At 36.1% G+C, this 21,008-nt stretch overlaps 1 protein-coding gene across 3 annotated transcripts in view; it reads left to right on the plus strand.

Moving 5' to 3' along the window:
* LOC145684041 (uncharacterized) overlaps positions 1-21,008 on the plus strand; it is a 491,127-nt gene that overhangs the window by 444,862 nt on the left and 25,257 nt on the right. For 2 of the 3 annotated variants that reach the window (XM_081755868.1, XM_081755870.1), the window contains one exon: positions 19,725-19,776. In XM_081755868.1, the coding sequence (XP_081611994.1) occupies positions 19,725-19,776 (52 nt within the window). Of the gene's footprint in view, positions 1-19,724; positions 19,777-21,008 lie in introns of those variants that run through there. The other variant, XR_014131232.1, reaches the window with a different exon arrangement.

Consider the following 21,008-nt stretch of genomic DNA (forward strand, 5'->3'; position numbering starts at 1 on the left):
CATGCTGATAGTGCTCTACCGTTAACTGAAATAGTACGTTTTCAGTTCAGCATGCTGTTTGAACGAAATGTAAGAGCACGCAAAAATTACATAAAGAACTTGTACATTAGTATGTGAGAGAACCTAAGAACACGCCAAATCCACTTCCCAACAATGCTGCGTTGTTAGTATGGTAAGGGCCCAAGGGAACAGCCTGCCGAACTGGTAACGTTGTTGTTTTATGTGGAACACCAGTGGCGTAGCAGCTGCCCCCGCAACCCCCGCAGTGCGGGGGGGCCCCGAGGTATAGGGGGCCTCAAAGTCTTGCGATGGATAAAGATTTAAAGAAGTAGAACTTCAACCTTACTTCTGTCGGCTTTACAACTAGGGCCCTTCTCTATACTTTGCGGGGGGGGGGGGGCGCAAAAGTGTGCTACGCCACTGTGGAACACCTTACCAGTGTGGAAACCAAACGACTAGTGCGATTAGGAAAAAAAAATTTTAGATTGGAAACTGCCTGTTTCCAACAACCCATCTTTTTTTTTTTTTTTTTTTCTTAATTAAACGGAGTTGGCCTATGGCCTCGAACTTTCGATACACACTGTATATTTGAAATCTTTTCACTGAAGTCTAAGAATTAATAATATCAACAGTAGAAATATTTTTAAAAATTGGCGAGTGCCCAGAATGCTTTGAATATAATCACCAAATTAAGTCGTATTACACATCCGTTTTGTGGTGAAGGAATAGTTTTGTTAATGCGTTATAACTAAAGCAGAATTATTCTAACTAGGTTTCGTGCACGCTAACATTGCAACTCACTCCAGCAATAGACAAAGATCTCTTACCTCACCGTATTTCGACACTCGCATCTCGTCGCTTTTATTTTAGCTATTCGTGACGTTTGTGTTCTATAATTGATGCTAGGGAAAGACATGCAGGTCGTCTGGCTGCATGCGAAGAACGCCCGGTTATGCACCGCAGATGGTGCACCGGTTTACAGCATATAATAAAAATGGCTGTTTTAGAAAAAAAAACCGAATATTTGTAAAGCTACGTTCGCGTATATTCAACTGCGGGGTCACTGTTACAATTTATTAGAGATGCAAAACGAGAAGACCAATACTAGTTCGTTTCTTTAAGTTAGCGTCCCTTTTGAACACTGAGGCTATAAATAAGACATAGACCTTCAATTTAAGATGGAATTCGAACCACCATAATGTGTTCAAATTTCAATGCTCTACTGTACTACGGAGAATTAATTGTGTGTTAGCCCGTCCTCACTGATCTAGTGCAGCCGTTATTAAGTGGTATGTCGGGAGAAAATCGGTACATTATGGAATAAAAGGTACGCTTTATAGAAAATAAATGCTTATATCTTTCAAAACTGGAACTATTTTTCTTTATTTGACTAGATAAGTACAGTTCCTTTAAAACTAATTCTTCTGTTGCTGTCTTTCCCCTCTTAACGCAAGAACTACATATTTGATTATTCGCTTCGATCTGAACCATCCCTATTAACCTCTCCTTCGTAGACTGGAATTTCACAATATATCCATCTTCCTTTTAATTGTCCTCTTTTACCTTCCATTTCTATTTTCCTCACGGTTGCCGGCATAATCATTTTTCTCATAACATGACCATGACAGTGTTATCTTCTCTCCCTTTTTCTTCGACACCTCAATCACTTGGACAGGAAGAAATATGTACAAAAGGGGGGGATGAAAAGCACTAGTCTAGTGGGTAGCTCTCGTGCCTTTTGATGTCGGGTTCGAGTTCCGGTGGGAGAGAATCAAACGCACTACAGTGGTTGTCTTGTCCTTCATAACCTTGTTGCTGACAGAGGGCGTAAATACATATCAGTAAAAATCAAACATTGTGGTCATCGTTATTAAAAATTGAGTAGCCTATGACAACCGGAGGGTGTTTATTTCAATTTCTTTTGAAAAAAAAAAAGACATGCATCCCTGACGTCCCATTGAAATTCAGTTAACAGTACAATGTAAACACAGAATGCAAGCATGTAGGTACTTCAAATACCTTACATTAAACTTCAAACAGAATAATTACAAACGGTAGTGTGTGTATGGGGGGGGGGGAATCTACTACTGTAAGGATTGATCTTGCTGATCGTCCAAGCAATATAAACTCCATCGGATTGAAAGTTCAAAGCCCACATTGATGATTTGTTCTATCCTTTATAACCTCGATGCAGCATAACATAAATCTCCCTCATTGAGCAATATAACTTGCCTATCGTATTAACCAGTCAGTACTCTAATAGTATGCATAGTGCTTATTATTTATCACCTTCACATTTTATGTATATAGTTTGTTTATGGATTTCTATTTTTTTGTAGCAGTAAATCTAAGTCAAAGAAATTAGGAACTAATATAGGAGACACTGCGAAGTAATGTGAAAATGATGGTTAACGCGCACACAAAATAAGTTTAAGGAATAAATAGGGGATGAGAAGAAGTGTCTGTCAGTGATGATTGTATGATCAAATAATGATTGCATTGTTAGGAGGGTTCTGCCATCTACAAATATTACCAATCCTTAAAAGAATAAGTAGGCATTACGAAGAAACACTGATGTTGATTGAAATATAAACTCAGATTTAATTTTTATTTTTTATTCAGAGGCCAGAATGAACATGTCTTGTCGCATTAAATATTTTTCGTGTAGTAGAAATTTCTATAATTAAAAACGCTATCAACTCTTTTGTAAGCAGTAAAATTATTAACACGCGATAAGAGCCACACGCGGAAATGTTGATTAGTCGAATGCTTCCACCATTACAGCTAGATTTTCATTGTCAACAGGAGACAATAACTAGACTGACCTGCTTTTCTCTTGAATATTACCCTTAGATCGTGATCTTGAAGCAAAAAAGTGGATTTAGTTTATGTTCAATTCTATATAGAAAAGAATCACTGTACCGTAAAAATGATTAGTACTGGTTTCCTCAAAATACGACACAAGACTTTACTGTAGTAATGACATCCAGGGAAAGGCAGTGATTATGTTCTTAGCAAAACAGTTATATGCAGTGGCGTATTTAGGGGGGCTTCCGGGCTTAAGCCCCCCCCCCGAAATCTATCTTACTATAGTAAAGTATATGAAATATCTTGCAGAATTTTCACATTTTCAGGCAAAGCTCCTCCCGAAACAAAATCGTAAATACGCTACTGGTTATATGTATCTAGTTCATTCCAAAACACTTGTCCTATGTGCTCTCCATCATGTTCTTGTGAATAATGATTTATCCTTCCGTATTTTTTGAAAACAAATAATTTTATTTTCAAAGGTACCAAATCCACTGGTTCAATATCGCGCTAAAAAATGACATAATTCTGCTTGGAGCAGTCACACAGTGAGAATGCAATAAAAATTGTATATAATACTTAGAGCACTAAGTACTATAAAGGAAAGTGAAAACTGCTGAGCAAAACAAATTGTAGTGCTTGAGCCTGTACTCCCTCAACCTGTGCCAAGATACCCATAGAAAGTTCTACAAGAAGCAAAGGAAAGCTTGTTACTACTTTGCTCTCAGCTCATGCGAGAAGTTACCTAATAGGAAATCGAAGTAAAATGTAGAGGAATAAGTGTTAAAGATAGAAAACGGAGTAGCTGGATAATACTACAACGGTTAGATGGCACAATATGAAACTAACTATACTTCTAGAGATGATGCAAAAAGATTCATAGGTTCCTTAAACATGAGTTTTAAAAGTATACATGAAAATTGTATTTAAGTCACATTAAAAAAAAAAAAAAAAAAAAAAAAAAAACTAATTCTTGCTCTTTGAGAAGCTGAAACATGCTATCTGAGGAGCACAAACATGGTGGTTTGTTACACTGATGTCATCTAGACAATAGTCGTATGAACTATTTGAAGCCCGCATGTAGCTGGCTAGTCGATTTAAAAAAAAAAAAAAAGTCTAGATCTAAGCAGTTGTGAAAACTACTGAATCCAGCTGGAGAACAAAGGGCAGAAAGCAATGCATATTCACAGGTTCACATGTCATGCTGAAGTAAAAACATTTTAGTCCCACCCTTCATAACATGAAAGCCAGCCAAGCTCTCTTGAAAGCGAGATAGTGTGAAAGTTTCTTACATAGTGATCCATGCACTTGACAACTGCACCGAATTTACGCTCCGATCGCGAAATGAAATTAAATTTTGTAGGGTTTACGTCCCACGGTTATGCTCTTCAGATTAAGAGATGGATTGGGGAAGGAGAGAAGAACCTATTTAAAATCCATAACGTATCTACCACAAAGCTCCGGTCGTGGTTTATAGATCAGGTCCTTGATAACCTTAATGTTGCATAAGGACGCAAAAATAAATAAATCTATATTATAAAAGAGAACGTACAAATCCTTTGTTCCCTCATAACGCTAATACGGCTGAACCAATTTCTTTTATTTTTGGGGGGTTATTAGGATTTGGACCCTAGATGGTTTTTATCATATCACTTTAATTTTTAATTACCAGTGTCTTGAGATAAGTGACCATTCAAGTGTCCATACGTACAAATCCTTTGTTATTAGTTCATCATAGGTATAAAAATAAACGTATGTATATGCAACCCGCATGACCGTGTCACTCGGCGGGTTAACATAAATGACAGGCGCTATAATGTTAAAATTTACTGCAATTTGAAAGCGAAAAAGTAAAAATTATCTAAGTAACAAAGTTTATTGCGTTCCGGGGTGACCGCAGCGAAGCGGGGTGAACGCTGCTAGTAAATAAATAAATAAATACCGTAATTTAAAAGTTGAATAAGGATTTGAATGAAAATTACGTTGCATCCGATCCTAACTTTTTTTTTTTTTTTTTTAATGCATTTAACATCCGAAGTCTAGTTCTCATGTAGGGCGATGCTTTGTTTCTATGGCCTTCAACAGCACATGAAGTTGTTTCAGCCATCTAGTGGCGAAACGTCATACTACATGACACTGCTATAAATATACAACATACGTAACCATAGCAACGAGGTTGTTCTGTTGTAGAGTTTGATGTTTGGATGTCACATTGGAATCAAATTGTGGAAGTCTTTTTCGATTTCTGAAACTGATCAATATATACTAAAAGTTTCGTTTAGATCAGTGAACTAGGCCTATGTATTGAAATTAATGTATGACAGAGATGCATTTTGTACTACTTTTAATCTCTTCCATTGTTAAGGTTCATATATAATATACAGTAAAATGTTTCAGCAGTATCTGTTCAGCAATGGCGTATGTTCATCAAAATTATTCTAAAGCGGAAAATAATATATTCTGATATTATATTCTTATTCTAGCCTTTCCCTCTGGTTACTGGCTAGCGAGTCAACCTGGCTCGACACCCGCTGGAAGAGCATTGAAATTTGAAAGTATTACGATGGTTCGGATTCCATCTTAAGCTGTAGAGCTACATCTTGTACAACCTCGGTACATAAAAGGTACGCTAAACTCAACCAAGCAGCAGCTGCATTCTTGTTACGTTATAGGCTATTTTTATACAGTACTGGAGGGGACATGGTAGTCAACGGTATATCGTTCACGCTGGTGCGACAGGTCCCTAGCTCGATCCCAAACCATGAGAGTTTGTGGTGGGTGGGCCAGATTTACTAGGTTTTCCGGCTTGTCCCCTCCCACATTTATAATCGAGGGATGTTAACTCTCTAGCCGTGTTGTGAAAAATGTTAAATTATGGAAGGAATATGGAATAGACGATAAATCAAGAATGCTTTGAGAACTCGGATTACAGATGACCACCTTGCAAATCAATCGAGGCTGAAAATGCCCATGCTAAACCTGATAACCCCGATGCTATCTCCACAAAAGCAATCTCAGAAAAGTCATTAGATGAGCGAAAGTAAATGAATGGCAAATTTTCTTTCTTTTGAAATTTGTTGATATAAATTTTCATGCAGATTCTTGGGGAAATAGACATCAGATAAAGGTTTTGCACTTCTGCGCTAGGGACTTTTTATTAGTTGTCGGAGGTTGTGGGTTCGAACCCCTTTCAAAGCATTACATATTGTCCTTGACACAGTTCATTTGCTCAGTCCCTTTTAGCCTAAAGGGTAAAATTGTGATACGTCAGACCAGTGGTAGCTCGTGAGGGATGTAATATGCAAAATTACAAATTTATTGCTATAATCTAGAGACATAAATGCATCTGTTGTCTTAATTTTTGTGTTCAATATTACAAAAATTAGGATGTGATTAGGTGTTTTTTCGTAGCTTATAGTGATAAAAATATTTTTATCGATGTGACTTCCCTCAAGACCAACCACTGCATAAAACTCAAAAGTACAATGGCAGTATAGTATTTGCTCCACAAAAACAAAATTTTGTAGGGGGGGAACAGTAGAAATCTAAGGTGTCTTGGCGTAATAGGTAACAATATAAATTTCGCGAAAAGCACAAAACTCTCCCTCCTACTGCTCTCTAGTTAATAGCTACCTTGTACACGCTACCTTCTCATGGTCTTCCCACGATAGCGGAAGTGACATGCAGGATGCTCATGGCGATAAACACTGATATAGTCAGTGCGCAGCGTTGTTGATTTTTCTTGCGGTGACGTCACTTGTGAGCAAGCAGTCTCTTGTTTTCTGGCCGTGAGAAGTCAGGCGGCGGCGTTGCAACAGTGGTGGTGCTCGAGAAGGTTCGGTAGGACGTAGTATTCCGAGTGTAACAAGATGAAGCAGAAAGATTTGTTACGAGAAGCAGTGGTCAAGTACATTGATCATTTTTTCCCCAAGTAAGTAGTAGTAGTATTAGTCATTCATTTACTGCATATTCCAAGAAAGTATCTTTTTTTTTTTTCTGCTGTGTTCCTTGTAGCCAGTGAAAGTAGCTGAGGCTGTTTATGATCATTCGTAGCGATTGTGTTGCAGATTGCCTTAGTAGGGAATGAGTATGATGTAAGGTAGTAATTGCTGCAGTCATACGTCATCATGTTGCATGATATACTTGTTTTCTGGAACCATAGAAATTGAGAATCTTGACTCGATTTTCATTTTTTTTTTTTTTTTAAAGAAAGTTCTTTCTAAAGTTAAAAGCAGTGAAGTTGTTTGCATCTATTCGAAATCTTCGTTCGTCTTATTACAGAATATTAATTAATACAAACGGGTGGAGCCGGAGTCACGAGATAAATACTCCACTGACCCTTTTGCCACGTAGATTATTTGAACTCCTTAAGGATCTCATAAACTACACCAGTGCCGCACGCAGATGTTCAAGGGGAGTTCAAGCTCCCAAGTTCACTTAATTTCAGGTATTTGTAAATATCTTGATATGGTAAATATTTATTTTTTGATATTATAGCTCCGAATCCCCTTATGTCCGCCACTGAACTTCGATGCACACAGTTTCTTTCTCACATCTAAATAAGTAGTGGGTGATTTTGAGTTTGTTTCCCGGAGGAGACTTGAGTTGTCATGACTCAGCATCATGGAGTGGATTGCGAGATAACGAACTCCAGTCTCAAAAGCGTGGAATAACAGTGGTGGGAATCAAGTTTTTGATCCATATCTTCGTTTACGAGCTGTTTGGCTGGCTATAGCTCTTCATGGACTATAATTTCAGGAAGTTTAATTTGAAGCTCGAATATTGTTCGTGTCACTTCTTACGATGAGTGCCACGGAAATTTAGGATCGAAATTTTGGCTTGAATCTATCACTTGTCACATTTATTTCTTTCACCGGTAGGAGTCATCGTTCCCTCCTGTGGTAAACTCCAATTTTAAAGAAAATGCTGTAAGTACAAATCAATAAAATTCTATACAATTTCTATATCTTAACATACGGTAAATTTTGTGAAATGGTATCTGCATTTGTGAACTAGATTTAGATATGCCGAACCAACTATATAACCAGTACTTTACATGAAAATTGGTTTCTAATGCAAACATTTCTGAAGTCTTTCAGTGACTTCAGTGTTAATGCAACCCATTCAACACTACATAGACGTAATGGCTTCAAACTTTCGGTCCCTCCCAACAAAAAGTTCTGAGTGCGCGCCTGGCTGAACACACATTCAAGAGTGTATCGCACCCTCAGAATAAGATTGTCGTAAAGAACGTAACTCGAAAATGTAAAGAACCTCGATTTTATATATATATATATATATATATATATATATATATATATATATATATATATATATATATATATAAATTTTTTTTTTTGGGACGTAACATTGTTTCTGTGTATAGTTAGTTATTATAGGAAAAACCTTTCTTAAATACGTACAAGTTACAGTTATTACACACTGAAAATTGATATTTTAAAAACTAACTAACTAACTAACTAACTCTATGGCCTATGGAACCCGGAGGTTCAGTGCCGCGTTCACAAAAGCTCTCCACTGACTTCTATCCTTAGCTAATTGCATCCAGTTTCTACTTTGTATTCCTATCTCTGCGAGATCCATCTTAATATTGTCCTCCCATCTGCGCCTAGGTCTTCCTAATGGTCGTTTTCCTATGGGTCCAAAATATTTTAAAACGTATTTTGAAATACGGCAGTTCTGTTCTGGAAGTGGGATATATATTAGGCCAGTGGTTCTCAAACTTGTTACCGAGACCCACATTAAATATTAAAAAATATTTTGTGGCCCACGTTTTATTCAAATACACATTGACTTTTACGTAATGATGGTGTATTTCAAAGCAATTAAATTTTGTAAATCACATCTCTAATTTTTCCATAGAAGGGTAACACATAGCTAACACTACTCCCGACGCAATGCCCTACCCCGTGACAGATTTTGACTCACCCACTCTCCTTCCATCCTAACCCAGCATCTCTGCTGATTATACAACAGGGCAGGGCTCGGAGTAACCACTTACTCTTCACGTCATTAACAAACGCTTGCAATTTTCATTTCCTGAGTAGTACTTTACAAGATGTTTCTGCATCAAAATAAAATTTTCATAATTAAAGGGGAAAACTCGTGACCCACTAACGAATGGCCCGCGACCCACATTTTGAGAAACACTATATTAGGCTAAAGATAATTGAGAAATAATTCAATGTACTCCATTTAAAATCGAACCCGGGAGTGTGCCACTGCAGCACACTTACTGGGTGTACGAAAAATGTTTACTAAGAATGGAAACCCTGTACACCGACTAGACCATACGCAGTTCGTATGTATGACTAAAAATATTACATGGATCTTCATGATCTACGTACCACTATTTTGTCACTGTGTTACATATATATGTATGTCATCGATACACAGTTTCCGCATTGCGGTATTATCAGATATAATAGCAGAAGTAATACTATTGATTTTTCTTCATATACCTCTTTAGGGGACCGAATGGAAGTTGCGTAATGAGTATGTATTATTACGAGTACGTGAAGTGAACTGAACTGTTCCAATTCTTGCTATCGCTGTAACTTCAAGTATTGATCCATGAACAAGAACAGCGTTATGTGAATGAAGCTTACCAATTCACTAGTTAGCTCGTAATGGGGAGGAGGTTATTTCGATTCCCGATGCAATTTATTTCCTTGTAATGTCTTCTGTCTTTTGCCAGACGTAGAAGAGTTACAGTACTTTAAGTGCATGCACATATTTAAATATATGGTACTTTTTAACCAGCTCCAGGAAGACTGGCATTAGTTCACATTAGTCTATTTATCATGTTTCTGGGTTATGTACTGTATGGTTTCCCTACTTGCCTGTGTAAAAATATAGGTAAATGAATTATTCCAGTTGATCGAGGATGAGAAATGAGGAGTCCTATTTCATACTGTTTGTGTCAACCCAGCGCAAAACCGAAGTTTTAGTTTGCGGTAATAGGCATATAACAGTTAATTTATTTTTGCGTGGCGTGGCGGAACATTAGGAAAGAGTGAAACTGGGTAATTGCCAGGGCTTAAAATCTGCTCACCAGTGGAGAGTACTTTTTTTTTTTTTCAATTAAAAACACTGTGACTGCAAAGGGTCTGGCTACTAATTTTTTACGGGGTAAGCAAGCTTTTTTTAAAACCTGTTCATTGCGTTAACATAATTGTAGATGCGCCGTTTTTTGTCCTCGTGATTCCCCATCGCTAGGATAATAAATACTCTTCATAGCCCAATAAACTGAGTCTTAAAAGCAATTTTGTAATAATGTTTATCCATTGTATACTGTAGATAATGTGTAGAATAATTCCAGTTAGTGGGCGTGCAAAAAATGCTTTGATTAAGCAGTATATAGATTTGAATCTTAGTTATTCATTTGCAGAAAAACTAGCTTTTGTTTTCAGTTGAAGAGTTCGTGTAGCAAATAAACAAATCGTTCGATTTAGAGCTTATTGTTTGATTGCACTGTTCTGCCGTTGTAGGATTATGTATGCCAATAGTTACTGTAATAATCTCATTTTATAGATGTTCAAATGAGTCAGCAACGTTGAAGCTTCAAAATGTCAAAGGTGACGTATTGTAAACTTGGCATATGTTGGATGTTCGTCACATACCAATCACATGCAAGTAATTCCAGTGGGAATGTGTGTATAGATATTTACTGTCTGATGAAGTAAAGCTATTGTTTGTTTCTCACTGTTAGGAGGTAATCTAATCTGTTGAGAGCACGACACTTTGGTGGAACTTGTACCTAAAAAGATTATCTCGCTTTGATGCTGGAACCCGGAATCGATTACCAGTAGGAGGTTTGGATTGTGTGTTAAAACTTTAAGCACCATGTGCATATCTAATACACATTTCCTACCTTATCCAATAGGCAAGTAAACACTGCTGGTCCCCAGAATAAAGCATCTTATTACTATAAGGAGTGTTACTAAGATGTATTGGGACGTATACCCGCCTAATATTTTTGTAGTTCGTGTATACTCGCCATAAATTTACGGAAGAATTTGCATTTATGGTGATTGATATACACTATATCTTTAAAAACTGTTGAGAGTATACATTAGGGTGTATCGAAAAAAGCTTTTTTCCGAAATTCGGTTACGGCTAGTGCGGATTTTTGGCCAAATGGCATCAATAAAACGTATAAAAAATCTCAACTCGATCAGACAACTCCTTCTGCTGCCGAGTAGAGCCCAAATATTAGAAAAATCAACAAAAGATTCACTTTTCAACTGATTTTCCAAAAAATATTTTTTTAAATATTTCCTATATTTTTCGGTCTTTTAAATTATTGAAATAGCATTGGAAAGGAGAAATAAATACATAAAACAAATTTATTACGGTTATTTCTGTACACCACAAGCATAAAAACCTAGTTAATTATTTGTAAAAATGCACTGATTTTCTGGCGTATCGTACAATTAAATTTTAATATAAAATCATTGAAGTCTCTTGAATAACGAAGAAAACACTTTAGTGCTAAATTCTAAGAGCAGTAATAGTAAAAATAATTTGCTCCCAATGCCGTATGCATCTGCTTATGACACTAGATCACCTGCCGCCCACCTCTCCCCGAACGCCTCTTCTCTTGTACTTGCCCAGCTGAAAGGATCGGTCTTATCAGCCGCCAGTAGTCAAATAGCTGTGTCGAACGTGATTGTTGCTGCTACAGTTATTTATTAGTGCTGTAGGAAATTTTAACTAAATAATTTGTTTTTGTGTGAAGTGCAGTATGTAGAAGTGAGAACAGTGTTTCAGATGTGTTAAGTACTTTTTATTAGGAAGAGAGTGACAGATACGCTAACGTTATGGAATCGACAAGTTTGTTACGGTCTGACGTTAGGAATAGCATTATTGGGACACCCAAGGAATTGGGTAGAACACAGCTACCAACCGTTGAAATGTATTGAGACAATACCTATGGGAGCGAGAAGAAAAAATGAGAATTTCGGGATCCCGGAAAGAGCCTGCAACAAAGGATTTATCTTCTATCGTCGCCTGAAGATTGAGATTACGCCTCAAACTTGAGGTTCTTCGATCTAGAAGAAAAGGCGCCTCTAGCACTGACACTTTTCTTCCTTTATCGCAGTTGCAGGCAAGAGGATCGGAACACTTACAAAAGGCTATATCAAATGAAATATTTTTGGCAGACTGTTGAAAATCAGCAATTCGTTTCGCAGAAGTTTGGAAACCGGACTTTGCTAGGTTTTGCTAGTCACGGACAATATTATAGTACTTCAATATCATTGCAACAATGCTTCTGACACTGAAAATTGCTTCGCAGCTGATTGAGGCGTAATCTCAATTTTCTACAATCTTCCTGGCGACGATAGAAGATAAATCCTTTGTTGAAGGCTCTTTCCGGGATCCCGAAATTCTCATTTTTTTCTTCTCGCTCCCATAGGTATTGTCTCAATACATTTCAACGGTTGGTAGCTGTGTTCTACCCAATTCCTTGGGTGTCCCAATAATGCTATTCCTAACGTCAGACCGTAACAAACTTGTCGATGACATAACGTCAGCGTATCTGTCACTCTCTTCCTAATAAAAAGTACTTAACACATCTGAAACACTGTTCTCACTTCTACATACTGCACTTCACACAAAACAAATTATTTAGTTAAAATTTCCTACAGCACTAATAAATAACTGTAGCAGCAACAATCAAGTTCGACACAGCTATTTGACTACTGGCGGCTGATAAGACCGATCCTTTCAGCTGGGCAAGTACAAGAGAAGAGGCGTTCGGGGAGAGGTGGGCGGCAGGTGATCTAGTGTCATAAGCAGATGCATACGGCATTGGGAGCAAATTATTTTTACTATTACTGCTCTTAGAATTTAGCACTAAAGTGTTTTCTTCGTTATTCAAGAGACTTCAATGATTTTATATTAAAATTTAATTGTACGATACGCCAGAAAATCAGTGCATTTTTACAAATAATTAACTAGGTTTTTATGCTTGTGATGTACAGAAATAACCGTAATAAATTTGTTTTATGTATTTATTTCTCCTTTCCAATGCTATTTCAATAATTTAAAAGACCGAAAAATATAGGAAATATTTAAAAAATATTTTTTGGAAAATCAGTTGAAAAGTGAATCTTTTGTTGATTTTTCTAATATTTGGGCTCTACTCGGCAGCAGAAGGAGTTGTCTGATCGAGTTGAGATTTTTTATACGTTTTATTGATGCCATTTGGCCAAAAATCCGCACTAGCCGTAACCGGATTTCGAAAAAATGTTTTTTTCGATACACCCTAGTATACATACTAGGTGTCTTAATACGGCTCGCGAACTACAAAGAAAATGCATAATTCTCCGCCCTACCTCCCTCTCTCTCTCTCTCTCACACACACACACACACACACACATTACATATATATAAATTGAATAAAGTAATACATAAAATGCCGCGTTGTGTTGTAGAGTTGGCGATAAAATATTTATGAAATATGAACACAATCATCTGATCAGTCTTCGAGAAAGAAAAAAAAAACTACCTTTAGATTTTTTTTCTCTAAAGAACAAGTTGTGACATCCGATAGCGGAAATGAATTCAGAAGTAAAAATAAAGATGAAAGCTACTGTAATGAACTTCCGTACAAGAATACGGCAGTTTCCCATTCTCATCCTCCTCATTTTTGAGTTAGAGAAGGGATTTGTAAAATTTCTTCTGTAATCCCCATTAAAATACAGACTTTATTTTGTAAGATATATATAAAATTTAAAAAGAAGTACTTTAATATTTGGCCTAGATCAGTCGAAAAGTTTGGACGAAGAAACAGCTGGACATCCAAAAATAAACAGCATTTTCGTCATGTAGGAATCACGAAACGTGGAAATCCTTTGGTTTCCCGCGTCGCCCGTAATCATAAGTTTTCTCTTATCGTCACAATTGAAGAGTAATGAACTATGAGAAGGGGGGGGGGGAGTGAGAGATCACGGATTCCATGTATAGTCTATTCGGAGGAGCATTTTGCAGTAAGACAAGCTTCATATTTTACTATAGGCAACCAACATTTCTTTGCTACTGTGCAGGTTGCATAGAAGCTAGAGAATATTACACAGTCTGGTTGAAATGGAATATAGGAAGTTACCGTTACCCGTGAAGATATTAACAAATCGACTGAATTAACGACCTCGACCGAGATAATCTCTCTAGCTGACTTGCAGAAAACAGAATTCAGAAATTCGCTTAAATTCAAGAGTTATCGTGTGGAGTAACGGACGGGCGGGCGATCTTAAGACCCGCTGCGTGATTCTGATAAATCACATTTTTATAAACTCGTTTATTTTGGTACGTTTCGTGAATGTAAACAGATTACGCAGAGAAATTGCAAGATTTCAATTTTGTAGTGTCAAAAAGGAACCTAAATGGATAAAAGTTAAAATAGTGACGCTGAATAAATGGCCGAAAGTGGCAAACGTAGAGGAATAATAGTACGTGACTGACTAGGGTTTTACTGTTAAATATATGGTTCAGTTTCACTGTCCTATTATCTTTCCTGTTTTCGATCTTAATGTGTTCACGGTTGTTCCTTAAACCACTTCATATCAACAATAAACACCTTGCGCTTCATTTATGGCAGTGAAATATTTCTATCTTATCACGTACCTCAATGTCTTAACTTTGAGAGTCATGATAACATTTCAAGTATGGAAATAATGCGTAGTTAAATAATTGATTTCTAGTGTGTATATCGATAAGATTTTATCAAGATAAAGTGAACAATGAAAGTCAATAAATGTGACACGTTCTCCATCACACTTTAGGAGAATTGTGATAAGTTATCTGACACCTTTTGATTTTTTAAAAAAAGAATAATTGCGTGAAATGTTTACTTGAATGTTGCTCAAATGACATTGTAAACGCATTATCGTTGCAAAATAAATCATACAAGCTACGAATAATACATAATAGAAAAGCTCGAAGCTAACAAATGTGTCAGGATTATGTGATGTGGAAATATTTTTGTAAATGGCCTATGGATTAGAGAAAAAACTAATATGAAGAATGTTATGCCTGATCGTAGGTTACAAACTTGAAATCTTGGAAGTCACTCGGATCACTGATAGCATCCAGAAATCATTAATTACCTGATAGGACGAGTCCTCTAATTAACTCAGTAACTTAATTTTTTCCCGTATTTAATAAAGGAACATACATTTTGAATCTGAGTATATCATATACAGCGGTGATGGCCAATTTTAATACGCTGCGAACCTGAACAAATAAAGACCGTACTTTAGAAACCAGGCAAATTCAAAAGTAATATGTGTGTCTGTGTGTTAGCCATCAGATTTTTGCATAGAAAAGTCACTTAGAGCCACTAAATTTGGTGTACAGATGATCTTCACCATATCGAATCGCATGCAAAGCCGATTTCCGGATCACGAGAAGTCAAAAATTTATGCACGGTCGTTTCTGGCAGTGTCTAGGGCTTACAAACTGGAGAGGATAAAAGTGTTTCTCTTCGCCTTTACTTCCAGATATTTTGTATAGTCTTCCTATGTGAAGAGCAGGAATTTCAGCTAGTTAGATAATAAACCTATAACGATGGCAATTCAAGATTATATTCTTATTCAGTGAATCTTCGCTTTATTCTACGTGTCCTGCCTCTTGTTTCATTTGTCAAGACTAGATTAATTACGACGTGAGGCATGAACACTTTTAGTACAGTCTATTACAGTTTACGGGATTAGTATAAAGGGAAAAAAAAAATCCCAAGAATATCAGGCTCGCTAGAAATATTGAGAAAACAGACAGAATTTGACAATCAGATTCGAGTTGACAACGACTTTTCAGGTCTCGTCCACCCTTACCCAAATCTTTTTAATAATCTAAGTGCATCAAATAACAGTGAGGGGATAGTGGTAGGGAGGTCAGCTGAAAACAAAATCACGTAGGGAGCTGCAAGTCATCACGTCAAGTGCTTTCTGAACTACTGAAGAATAAGATGATCTGCAGAGTGACAAAATGACGCTACCAAGATAAGATCATCGATATTAAAAAAAAAAAAGAGGGGGAGAGAGAGAGAGAGAGAGAGAGAGAAACTGCAAGGATCAGTTCTGATTTTTTGACGCGAATTTGAAACTTGATTGAAGCACAGTTGCTGAAAATACAGTACAGGTAAATTGCCATGTAGGATTTTTCTATAAACTGGTTATTTATCTTTTTTCTCTCCTGTCTTTGGATTAACCATGGATGTCCTCCCCTCTATCACTCCCGTAAATCCGAATTAACTGTAATTCTATGAAATTGAATTTTTCTAAACATCTGATGTGTACCAAGTTATTTTGCATAATGGAGTTGTAACTAAATAGTGAAAGTTAAGTCTCGATTCAGATGTATTATGATGATGAAGCAACGCGTTTCCTGTTACTCATAGTTTTAAAAAAGAACATTTATACAACATTCTTCAAGGTTCTACAGTAAGTAATGTTGAGATGGTAAAATAATTTTGTCTTTCCATGGTAAATTTGCTTAATTGATATACTAAAAATTACTACACGGTCGTGGTCTCCTACAGTGTATGTGGAACTGGACATTTGTTGTATCTGTTTTGTCTTTGCTTATTTATGTAAGCTAAACATAAATGATCAAGATACTATCCACCACAGCTTTTGTTCTCTTTAACATCTTGAACTTGATACACCATTTCGAACATAAGTTTTAAACAGATAATCTATAATAAATTCCCAGTTAATCACCCTTCCATGATACAGAACTACACACAACAATGTAGTCGTAACTAACATCTAAAGGCTAGTACTTAACCGAAAGCACTGCCTGTTAAACCTGCAGCATTACATGCCAAATCCTTGAATTTTACAATAAACATAACTTCACTTTAATATCGTTAAGAACTCCAAACAGCTATTTTATTGAATTAATAAAATCCTCTAAAATTATCAGTATGTAAACTTCCAAGCATGTTTACTTAAAATACGAGAGGAGACTTAACGAAAACCTAAAGCTTTGATACGATACGTGAAAAGTAATTGCAGAGGTGGCAGGAAACAGGCTTTGAGAACACAAACCCTAGAATTAGAATACAATCGATAACTGAGAAGATTAGCATTTTGTAAACTTTCAAATAATATGCAGTAATAATAAAATGTGAACAGAAGTAGTTCGCAATGTTGATATAAACAGATACACCTAGTGCATTCACTGTCATCCAACACATTGCACTAATACTAAAAATGAATTAAATTTGACTACAATGTAGCCAATGACACTAGCACTAAAAGGTATAGTATTTACTCGTAGTTACTATAAATTTGAAACAAACTTACCATATCTGTCTCATCATATCACGTGAATTTAAATCATAGGCAAGATATGGAAACGCTCTTTTTTCACCTTGAATCCTGGAAATTGAGTGGAGTTCTTACTACTTGTATATAATGTATTAGAAATATTTCATTATCACCCATCCTCGAAAGAAAATTGTTTCCTATGATACGATTTTAAAATGTGGTGACATTATTTAAAAAAAAAAAAAAAAAAAATAGACATAACTAAACAAATTCCATATACATAAGCTCGCCTGATAGAACAGTCAAGCAGAAAATAAGTCAGTCATGAATTATTAGATTGATTTTTCCTCTATTGATCCAAATATTGATTATATCCTTCCGTCGTTTGAGGTTTTGCGTGAACGTTGTGCAGTTCTCCAACAAGTATTGATTATTTGGAGTCTGGCTGGCTGGAGGGTTGTTAGATATTAGTTTCTCTATATAAGGCCGGCGCCTTGAAGATGACCTTGTTCTGGTAGTCAGTAAATGTGTAGTGCAACCGCGGAAGGAGGAAGCTTTGATCATATGAAGAATGAAATAATAATGTTGCATGTACTGTATACTTCTCTAGATCTTATATAACATGATCTTATCATTAGTACTGTACTTGAAACAACAATATAAAGTATAGTTTCGCGTTCCATTGAGTTGCAACACACTTTGATATTTGGTAAAACTTTCCAGTGCATCAGTTGCAGATATACAGCAGGACAGATTAGTTTCATAAATTCGCTCGTTCATTAAAGCTGGATATAAAGGTGTGTAACTGAATGTGATTCGTTGTATTCCCAAAGCATTTGTTGATCGCAAAACTTTTGACGTTTATCTGTTTCTGGATTATGATTATGAATATTAAGGCCTATCATCTGAGAGACTGTTATTCATATAAGATATTCGGGTCTGAGGATCCGATTCTTAGTTAAATGAATATTGTTTCAATCGTGTTACCTATGATCTCGTATTCAATCCCTCCATAGGGGCACGGTAGGATTTTATATTAATCCGCCATGTGTGAACTTGTTGAGAAACTACATGTTGATATATTGTCTAGCAAATCAAAAGTGATAGCGTTGAATCCATGGTTGACAACTTGTTAGTGCCATTTGGCGTTTAACAGTCCATCGTGGCTACAGCAGTAAAGACTGTTTGACTGTTATGAAAATTTGTGAAAATTTATTTTTTTGTAGATAAAATTAGATATTTTGATTACAGGTAGATGTAAGCAATATGTTTGTTTACAATTAGTCACACTATGTGTGGCTTTGCAGTTTCGGTCGTGTGTTTGCAGATAATTGATTTTGTATGTTCATATTTCAACTTGAAAAGTTGAAACTGGGGGGAAGGGCACTGTTATGAACACAAGATCACGTGTTTGACCTAGGCGTTGTTGTAATTCCGAAACTGCCACGCAGTTTAATTATATATTTATTCAGTTGTAGTCTGAATATACAGAGTGGCCCAAAAATAGTTATACAGTCCCGTGCTGATCGGCTTATGACATTCAATATCATTTACTTATTATCCATACAGATATTGACTTAGCATTTGCTTCTAATATATTTTCACTTATATGTTAAACTCGCAACAGACCGAAGCTAATAAATTCATTATTTAAATAAAGGAAAATGACGTACTTGAACAACACAGGGCCTACTTTTGGGCCACCCTGTACTTTGAGACAACAACAATCCTAATTTTACACTATCTGAATAGTTATTAGCATTGCAGATTTTACCTTGCAGCTATATCAATGTATATTTAAACATATCTTAAGTAGGTCTGCGAGTTATCTCAGTCATCGATTAACTGTCAACGAAGGGCCTTCACCTATTAACTGTATAAAATTGTTGACACGTGAACATAGATATTTCGATTGCAATCAAATATTATTTAGTCTTTTTCTGTTCCTCATAATGGCTGTAAGTGTATGTGTATGTATGGGTAAATGCTGTCCTACTTGTTGCATCAAAAAGTGTATGATATCACATATAAAAGTGCGAAGGTAATTCACTGGATGTTAGGGATTGTAGCCTTTGAGAAATCATTGATGAATATATTGTGTGAAGTTCTCTCTTATAGTGTGGATGTGTCTAAAGTAACTTGTATTGCACCTGATTTGTGTTTCAGTTGTTAGTAACGGCGTGTTATTTACAGTGGTTGGAATGTTGGAAACTTTTATAGCTCTCTAAGGACGACCAATTATGCAGTAACAATACATTGTTTGATGTTGAAGGATGTTACATTTCCAAGAGAAATGATTCGAGACACACATGTGGATAATGAAAAGCTACCCAAATTTCATTAAATATTTACAAGTTTTATTAACTTTTAATCGCTTGTTTTGTTTTAGAATCTGATAGGAAAATGCCTGGTCAGTCATCATTACTTGTCTTTTACATTAATTTACAAAATCAGACGAGTTCGTGGCCATAGGCGTAAATATTTTTTATTATTGTATATGATAGAAATGTATTTAGCGTGTAAATTTTGCCCAATTTCATTGATCTGTACGTGCTTTTTGTGTTCTAGCATTCGCTGTCCGCAACATTTACTAACATAATCTCTTCTTGTTCTTTGCAGCGCGTCGGGTACGAGTGCAGTGGCCATTGATAACAAGATTGAACAAGCCATGGTAAGTCTGTTTTCAAATACGATTTACTTATATAATGAAGGGCTTGAAGGGGGTGAAAAAATATAATTCGAGATTATACTTAGCAAGGGGGGGGGGGGTCGCATGTAATTTTTTGTGCTCCTCAAATTAAGAAAACGAGTCACATTTGTTGTAAGTAATTTAGAAACGGTAAGTTTTTGCCAGATATAAAACCTGTTTCACCCAAAGCTGTTCAATTATAGCCTTAAAAGTTAGGCATTCATCTGCTTTCCATGTAAAATATGCAGTTATTTTCATGCAGGCATGAAATCTTGAACTAGAAATAACTAGTTTTAAATGATGTCATATTTCATGTGTAACAAATTTTCCTGTCTTTAAGCAAAGTTAATTAGTAAGGCAAGGCTAGTTGTAAAAGCGGAAAGTCCTTGAATTGTGTTGAGGGTGCTTTGAGTCATTTTGATATGATTTCGTTATTAATGCATATAATGGAGATCAAAATACCAAAATTGAGAGAAATTATCATTTGTTCGGTATGAGTAAATGTTTAGTGAGTGTTCCATTCGCAGTGGAAGTCTGAAGAAGGTGAGAAGTATCGCTTTCGCTATCAAAGTTGGGTTTAGGTATATTCCAGTATACTGTAACAAAAAACAAAAACAAACAAAAAAAAAATGCCGCAATAAACATTTTACTAATAGAGCCTCGTCTTAATAAAAATGTTGCGAGTAAAACCTGAAGTGGAATGCTAAAAAGTTTTATTTTCTTAAAAACAATAAATAAATTTATAAAATTGAGGACACCACATTTATGGATTAGTGATTTCATACTATTGAAGTTATACAGTTAAGTAATGAATACAGTTACGTAACATTTTATCAGATTGTATTAGGTGAAACTAAATAATTATTTCGACATACTCTTTATTGCTGAACAATTTTTAAAAACTTGTCATAGTTAAAATCGTATCACTTACCTTATAGCTGAAAGTGCACTGCCGCAGGCAAAAGAACTTGTTAGGCGCTATCATGGTGCTTACAAATATCTTTATGTACCTTTTTTATTGATCTGCATAAAGGTCCTGCCAGCACCTACTTCTTCCCCAATTAGATGTTCCCCTCCTTTGTCTTGTGAACGACTTGTCCTGCCAACCTGAGATGTTTCGAACTTAAACCACTGTAATCAGGGCCGTTCCGTGGGTGAACTAAGTGTGGGGGATGCCCTAGGCCCTGCGCTTGTAGGTCCCCATGTTATAAGTT

The sequence above is a fragment of the Thermobia domestica genome, chromosome 4 (assembly GCF_964235325.1).
Source record: "Thermobia domestica chromosome 4, izTheDome1.hap1.1, whole genome shotgun sequence".
NCBI lineage: Eukaryota > Metazoa > Arthropoda > Insecta > Zygentoma > Lepismatidae > Thermobia > Thermobia domestica.